Consider the following 8,056-nt stretch of genomic DNA (forward strand, 5'->3'; position numbering starts at 1 on the left):
TTCTGCTCCTCCAAACAAAATGGCTGCTAGCCGCAGGCCGGCTGTCGGACCGGACCGGTCCTCGGACCTCCGAACTGCAGCAGAGCCATCACCTCTGTTCTGCTCCCGCTGCTCCATAAACAATGATTAGAGCAAATAAAAGAGCGTAAGTAAGTGCACCCCTCACAGCCCATAAACTACCAGGCTTATATAGCCGCCTGTTTATGGGTCATTTTCCCATAAACTTTCATTTACAATATGCTAACTGGCCCTAATACGGCTATTGGCGCTGATGGAGGATCAACACAGAGCCGTAAAGCAGCGGTAGTAAAGGCCTGATTAGCCCAGATTAGCATCCCTCCCACCGGCGGCAGACTACTGGTATTCCCCGCTAAACAAACCGGAGGACGGCGGCTTCCTCAGCTCACACCAGCTGGACCTGTGCTCCCAGTTGATTCACAGTTCTCCACCAGGTACTGAGTGCTCCTGTACCAGAACCGTCCCAGTACCGGCCTTGGTATGACCCGTCGGCTCACCGCTATCAGCTCAGGTATTCCAGGTAACTCCGGATCCTCTGTAGGTTTTATCAGATTCCCATCTTTAAACTCCGATTTATTCAATCTCTCTTTACTTTTATTCATGGTTTTATTTTAATCTTAGAAAATATTAAATGAGCAAATATTTAATTTGATTATTTAACAATATCAAAGTTGAAATTATTAAAGCGTTTATGTTAAAAAATAAATATTTCATATTTAGTTATTTTATTTATTTAAAAAATATATTTTGTGTTTCATTATTATAACATTTTTCTGTGATGAAATTTATATAAAAAATAAATTCTTTAAACATGGAAGTTCAGGTTTTCTTTAAACTATACTGATGAGAGTAGTAATAACATTAATAATAATATAGAATACTATAATTGATTTCTAAAAATAATGTAATTATTATTGTGTAATTGTATTTATTGATCAGAAAACAATCTGAAATGTGACAAAGAAAAACAAAATTGATTCAAGTTAAAAATTAGAAAGACGTTAAATGTTTAATAATGAATGCAGAATATATTTCAAATAAAACCTTAGAATAAAGCAATTATTTTAAGTTTTTGAATAACTGTTAAATTAATTTAGAATTAATTAATTTGTAATTAATTGATTTATCAGTTTGAACTGTTAATGTTGCATTTCTTAATTTTAGAAAATAGGTTCTAGATAGTTTTGAACATTCAACATGTCAACGAATTATTAACATTCACTGGCCTCAAACCAAACTGGGACTGATTTAACTTTTATTGGTATTGATTTTTTTTAGTATTGATTTTATTGGTTTAACTGTGTTGTTTTATTATGTTATGAATTGAGTTTTTAGTTCATTATTGTGTGCTTACTTTGGTCACTTTATTTTTATGCTTTTATGTTATGACTGTAAAACTGCTTTATAAATGAAGTTATTGATGATGATGATGATGATTGTAAACTTTACTGTTAAAATTTTATTTTCTTAAATTTAATAAAACACAATTTTGTAATGCGTTTTATTGTTTTTAATTTAATATTTTCATTTAGTGTTAGTGTAATTGTTCTTTTAATGTCACAAATATATTAAATTGGTAAAAATGCGTTACAGTAAATAACATTTTATTAATATCTGATTAATTTCTTTTTTCATTTTGATTAAATTAAAAATAATTTAAAGATCAGAACTGATGAGTTTAATAAGGTGGTATGGGTCAGAACCAGAACTGGAAAGGTTCTGTATGCTTTAGCTGCTGAGGGAGGAAGAGGAAGTTGAGTTGATGAGAGGAAGATCAGCCAGGAGAAACCGTAAAGCAGGGAGGAAACCAGAGCTGGTCCGGTTCTGGTCCAGTTGTGATCTGGCTCTGGTATGGTTCCGGTCCAGTCTGGTTACTGATGAGTTTCTACACATGGAACAGAACCAACACCAACCCAGATGAGATCTAATCAAAGTTAAACCAATTAACCTTAACGAGTTGTGATGGTTTGGCAGGAGGACCCGGTCTGTGGATCAGAACCAAGATGTGGGCCCATTTTGACTGGTCGGGCTCTGATCCTGATTTGATACCAGTTTGGGTCCAACATGTGGAGCTGTTAGAGCTGGTTCTACCATCCAGAACCAAGACCTAATAGGTTCTCTGGTTCTGGTTCACCTCTCTAACCTGGACTCAGTCAGAACCATCTGCTAGACCTGAAGGTTCTGAAGGTTCAGTTCTGTCAGCTTGATGTTTCTCACCTGTAGAGCTGAGTACCTGCTCTCCGTGAGGCTCCGCCCCCTTCCCCGATATGACTCACCCCTGTATGTCACGTGGCCGCGCCCCTGTCACTGAGGCTCCGCCCCCTTCCAATCTCCCCCTCGTTAACCTTCGTCCCTGTGATAATGTCTGAGGTTTCAACATTCCATATTCCTGATTTCCCTCCAGAACCTCCAGCTGTAGAACCCAGTCGCTGATCCGGACCTGAAAGGGTTGGCAGGAACTGGTCTGGGCTGAGACCTGCTTCAGATTCTGACCCGGTTCTGGAGGCTTTGGGAGGAGGCGATGCCGGGTCCCTCTGACCCGGCTTCAACAGAACCCCATCAGGGTGTGTGTGTGTGTGTGTGTGTGTGTGCGTGTGTGTGTGTTCCCGTTAAACAGTCAGTCATTAACCAGCAGCAGCTAAAGGCTTAGTGACACCTGAGTTCATCACCGGTTGCCATGGTGCTGACCTGCTGACCCCAGCGTGACCCCTACACGTCATGGCTTCACGACCCGGTGAAAAACTCCTGGACCTGCTGCCTAATGGCAGCGCTGTTATTATTATTATTATTATTATTATCCTGTGTTGTCATCACCTGGTTTCTTCTTTGTTGCAGACGAAGCAGATCAGGAAGAGGAATCATGGGAAACTGCTGGATCCCATAACTCCTCTTCAGGTCCTGGAGGACCAGTCTAATAGGAACCATCATGTCTGGGTCCAGAAAGCCTGAAGTTCTCCAGAACCTCTGTGTTAACCTGACAGCGGCTGGTTCTGATCCAGAGGAAGAGTCAGACCTCTGGATGGTGTCAGCTCAGGAAGTTCTGAAGAGGTTCTGGTGTGCCTCAGCAGCGGTTCTGTAAAGGTTCTGTGAAGGTTCTGCCGGGATTCCTCGGGTCTCTGTGGTTGACCTTCGACCTGCAGAGACTCGTTGCAGATAAGACTTGGCACGCAGCTCCGTTTATGATTCTCAACAGGTTTCCTCTTGTCACAACCCAGACATGAATAATACCCTTCAGCTTATTGATTATCAGCTTATCGATTATCAGCTTATTGATTATTATTATTAATGAGGAAGGTGCTGGTTCGATGTTTTCCTTCTCTGATGATTTCTTCACTAAGATGCTGATAGGAACTGAAACATGAAGATATACTGATGTTTCCACATGTTGTTCTTTATCTTGCAGCGCCCCCTGCTGGCTCTGCGTCACTATAGCGATGCAGAGCCAGCATCACTATGTTAGTGGCATAGTCGCTCACTATGCTGGCAATCTGTTGAGTTTCTCAAAAAACTCAACACATTGAGTTCTCAAAAAACTCAATATGTTTATTCTCACTGTAACCAGATTTCCTATTAAAATATTAATGACTGTTGTGCAGATTTTGACACATTTTATATGTTTTAAATGATTAATAAAGATGAATAGCATGCAGAAGGAGTTTATAAAATGTTAGAAATGTTTCTGATTGATAAGGAAATAAACACTACAGTTGTTAAAGTTTATGATGAGGTGAGAGAAGGAGTGAAATATTTGACAAAATAAAATAAATGTGGAAGAGATGAAGAAATCCTTAAATATCAATAACTAAACAATAGGCAAGACCACAAATTCAAAGGAGACAAATTATTGTTTTGCTTCCAATTGTTTTTGTGTGTGTGTTGTTCTTGCTCTCCGTTTATATGTTTTTTCAATATTCTTGTACATTTATATAATTCTGTTTTCTGTGTGAGAAAACAATGATTTTTGATGTTGTTTGACCATCCTGGTTCCATTCTGTTCTATTTGAGCCAGTTTAGATTATATATCGGTGCAGTTCCTCATGTAAACCTGTAGATGGAAACACTGCACTTCTGTGCCGGTGTTGTTGTGTGTAGTGTGAAGCAGCAGAAGCAGCATCCGCTAAGATGTCTGCACCGAAAACAATCCCAAAAGATGCTCAGGTAACTTCCAGACATCTATCTCAGTAAACTGTTTGGTTTGACTGAACTAAAGCAGTTTCTGTCATATTAGCTGTTGTTCTGAACTGCAGCTAAAATGAACGGAGACTCTGTTTAACTTGTTAGCTTAGCTGTTAGCCGCTAGCTTTTTAGCACCGCGCTGTTTTCTATCGTAGAAATAAAAACAAACATTTGAGTTGATTCTATTGTTATTTGTTGATTTAAGCTAAGCATAAAGCACATTTACAGAAGATGAAATTTATACTTATACATTCTATTTGTGTTTTTTGCTGAAGCTTTGAAGCTAACTGCAGAGGCTTAAAACGGAGAGGTGTTGTGGTGAATTTGGTCAACTGGTTATGATGCTCAATCAGCCGTTAATCAGTCCAGCTGGTTTACTGTTAGCTAAATGTTTAAATAATTACAATAAAACAAATATCAGTTTTAATAACAGAAGTAGATTATCATCTTTTATTATATGATGTTAAAACAGATGCTAATTAACCACGTTTATTATTATTTCAGTATTGCCTCCATAAAGTCGTCCTCTCAAAAATGAGGACGGCCATACAATGAAATGCAATAATCATTTATTTCAATGAAACATTTAGGAACTTTTGCTTCTTCATAAATCTAATTGATTGCATCTTTTCATATGTAAATGAAGTTATGAGTATCATGTCACTCATCTGGTAAAATAAATGTAGCATCATCAGAATAAACCAAAACTTGAGATTAAAATCCTACATAATTCTGATTTTATTCGTCATATTATTATTATTATGAACCTGAAAATTAATTAATTGTCATGACTGTCGGAAAGGAGCAGATTATGGCTTTAATGTAATGGTCTAATTCAATGGTCTAAGCAGCTACCAGCAGATTTAAAACACTGCCTAAAGGAGAGCTCAGAGAACTCTGGTACAGGAACATTAAAAACTTTATTTGAAATATGTTCCTGTCTGATTGATGCAGAAAGAGTTCAGAGTATTTTCCAAGCCTTGCCAGAACCATCAGACCCATCAGAACCAGGCTGGTACTGATGAATCCGCTCGGTGTTTTCCAGGTGATGATCCAGATCCTGAAGGACATGGGCGTGACGGAGTACGAGCCTCGAGTCATCAACCAGATGCTGGAGTTCACCTACAGTAAGTCACTGAAAAAGAAGGTTCAGATCAGGGGACCTCTGACCTGTTCAGGGTGCTCTCAGGTTTACCTCTAGCAGGTAAACCTGAGAGGTTTACCTCTCAGGTTTACGTATCCTGACAGACCCCTGCTGTCTTCAGGATACGTGACGACGATCATCGAAGACGCCAAGATCTACGCGTCTCATGCCAAGAAGTCTGCGGTGGACGCCGACGACATCAAGCTGGCCATCCAGTGCCGGATGGACCAGTCTTTCACCTCGCCGCCACCGCGAGACGTAAGTCCCGACCCCTGTGGCCCAGGGCCCAGTTGTGGTTCTAGTTCTGGTGACCATGCTGTGCTCTGTGTCCAGTTCCTGCTGGAGGCGGCGCGGCAGAAGAACCAGACGCCGCTGCCGCTCATCAAGCCCTACACTGGCCCGCGCCTGCCGCCCGACCGCTACTGCCTCACCGCGCCCAACTACCGCCTCAAGTCCATCCAGAAGAAGGTCTGCTCCTCTTCCTCACCCCCACCTGCCCCCACTCTGATGACCTCTGACCTCTCTCCTCTCCTCCTCTGCAGGTGTCGTCATCCGCCGGCCGGATATCGGTGCCTCGCCTTAGCGTCGGCGCTGTCTCCAGCAGACCCACTACGCCCACACTGGGTGAGTCCAGGAGAGGAATCAGTAGAACCAGTGTTGCCTGTACACAGCCTGACCTCTGACCCCTCTGTCTGGTCCTCAGGAACCCCTTCAGTCCAGTCAGTCTCCTCTAAGGTTGGAACCCCGGTGTCTCTGACGGGTCAGAGGTTCACGGTCCAAATCCCTCCGCCCTCCCAGACGGCCACCACCAAAACCAGTAAGACCTTCTCCCTCCCAGTGGGTCGAGCCCAGAGCGACCAGTTCAGGTTCCAGTCCAGGTTCTGTCCCAGGGCAGTTCCTCAGGTTCCTGAAAGGTTCCAGCTTTCTTCTTCTGTGGTATTGGTCAGACAGAGCATTGTACTGGTCCCAGTCTGAGCCTGGTTCTTGACCCAACCAGAAGCAGGCTGATGGTTTCTGTGGGAGGTGATGAGTCCTCCCAGTAAGTGACTGTTTTCCCGCCATCCGGGTCAGAACCATCAGAACTTTAGAAATATGAACATCAGGTTTGAATATTCAGGAACAGAAACATCAGAGTTCTGACGGCCATCTTGGTTCCTTCTACTTTAATGTTCAGTAGTTCACTAGCATTAGTTAGTTAGCTACATTTAGCTAATAGCTCTACTAGCACATGTTGGCTGTTGGAAGCTAATGTAACATTAGCTTCAGTTCTACCTTTGGTTCTGGTTTTGATTCCGGCTCATTGGATCCAGTCAGCCAGAGGTTGTGGGTTTGAGTTCTGATCTGAGTTCTGCTGAGAGAAAGACTCCGGCTGATGAAGTCTCCACTCAGCTGACTTTTTACCCTCTCCACACTGCCAGAACTATTTGGATCTCAGCTGAGATCAACAGGAAATGGGACCTGCTGCCTTCCTGTCACTGTATAGTCATCAGACACCAGAGGGCGCCATAAGCAAACTAAATACATTTAAGACATGTCATGAGTCAGGAACAAATCCTTCTTTTTAATTAAATAAAAATAATAAATGAAACATTCTGTATGAAGAATAAATAACTTCACATTCATAGAAAATATGAAACTAGCTTACATGCTGCTGTTAGCATGCTAATATGATCTAGTGAGCCAAAGTACAGCTGTTTGCTAGTTGTATTTCAGAGAACTTGATGCTTCCACAGACTTATTTTTCATAAAATAATAAATGTGTAATTCGTCTCCTCATGTCCTGTGTGAGTGAAAAATTTATCAGAAAGATTTCAATTACAGAATAAAATCAGAAATGGTTTCTAAACTTTCCAATAAAGCCAGAATATAACAGAAACCAGATCATTTCCATAAAGTCGTTCTGTAGTTTCCATCAGCTGACCTGTGGCAGCAGAGTAATGGCAGTTCGTCTGTGTCTCCTTAGCAACAGCGGCGTCGCCGGCTGTGTCCAATGTCCTGATCAACCCGTCTCTGATCGGCTCCAAGAACATCCTGATCACCACCAACATGGTAGCTCAGAACGCCGGCGGAGACGGTCTGAAGAGGAAACTTGAAGACGACGACGACTACGACACTTTATGACCACAGCTGGACTCAGACGTAGATGCTGGTTTCTAGAAGCTGAACCAGGACAACTTCTGCTTGCATTTTCAATAAATTAAATAAAACCTGAAACCAAACGTGAACAGATCACTTTGATAACCAGAAGTTACTGAGTTCAGATCAGAGATGATTTACTGATAACAGAGGATCATTAGGCGGTCCTGAGACTCATAAAGTTATGGATCCATAATGTATCAGAATGAACCCATCAGTAACGGTCCGATCAGTAGAACCTGGCCTATGTTAACAAATGAGTGAAGGAGAGTTGAATGTTTAACTGGAGCAGAGAAGAAGTAATCATCTCTGCTTGGTTTCATTGTCCAAATGGTATGGAAATATCAAATATCAATAAATATTGGGTATAATGGCAATAATATTTGATATCGGCCCAGATTTACATTCCCGTGTATTAGAAATGGAAATCTGAACAGATATGCAATATTTTTTACCTCTATTCTTAAAGTGTTTTTTTTTTAACTGTTTCCTGTTGGATGCTATGAGATGCTCCACTCAGAGTGGAGTTTGGGTCAGAGGGACAGAACTACAGTAAAAATGCCGGTGCTGAATTAACACCCA

At 41.5% G+C, this 8,056-nt stretch overlaps 1 protein-coding gene across 1 annotated transcript; it reads left to right on the top strand.

The window, feature by feature from the left end:
- Nucleotides 1-4,054: 4,054 nt before the first annotated feature.
- Nucleotides 4,055-7,560, top strand: taf9 (TAF9 RNA polymerase II, TATA box binding protein (TBP)-associated factor). Its single transcript, XM_015021056.1, has 7 exons — nucleotides 4,055-4,176; nucleotides 5,240-5,321; nucleotides 5,460-5,596; nucleotides 5,672-5,806; nucleotides 5,881-5,962; nucleotides 6,042-6,155; nucleotides 7,302-7,560. The coding sequence occupies exons 1-7, from the start codon at nucleotides 4,141-4,143 to the stop codon at nucleotides 7,457-7,459; spliced, it is 744 nt and encodes a 247-aa protein (XP_014876542.1). The 5' UTR covers nucleotides 4,055-4,140; the 3' UTR covers nucleotides 7,460-7,560.
- The last annotated feature ends 496 nt before the right edge of the window (nucleotides 7,561-8,056 follow it).

Source organism: Poecilia latipinna, unplaced genomic scaffold, assembly GCF_001443285.1.
Source record: "Poecilia latipinna isolate Pla-1442-1.1 unplaced genomic scaffold, P_latipinna-1.0 Scaffold2714, whole genome shotgun sequence".
Taxonomy (NCBI): Eukaryota; Metazoa; Chordata; class Actinopteri; order Cyprinodontiformes; family Poeciliidae; genus Poecilia; species Poecilia latipinna.

What these genes read in the sequence shown, in the direction of transcription:
- taf9 (XM_015021056.1), top strand. Translation starts at nt 4,141, where the DNA reads ATGTCTGCACCGAAAACAATCCCAAAAGATGCTCAG. An exon ending in GATGCTGGAGTTCACCTACA is followed by an intron (nt 5,322 to 5,459) that starts GTAAGTCACTGA and finishes TGCTGTCTTCAG; the next exon opens with GATACGTGACGACGATCATC. An exon ending in CCTCGCCGCCACCGCGAGAC is followed by an intron (nt 5,597 to 5,671) that starts GTAAGTCCCGAC and finishes CTCTGTGTCCAG; the next exon opens with TTCCTGCTGGAGGCGGCGCG.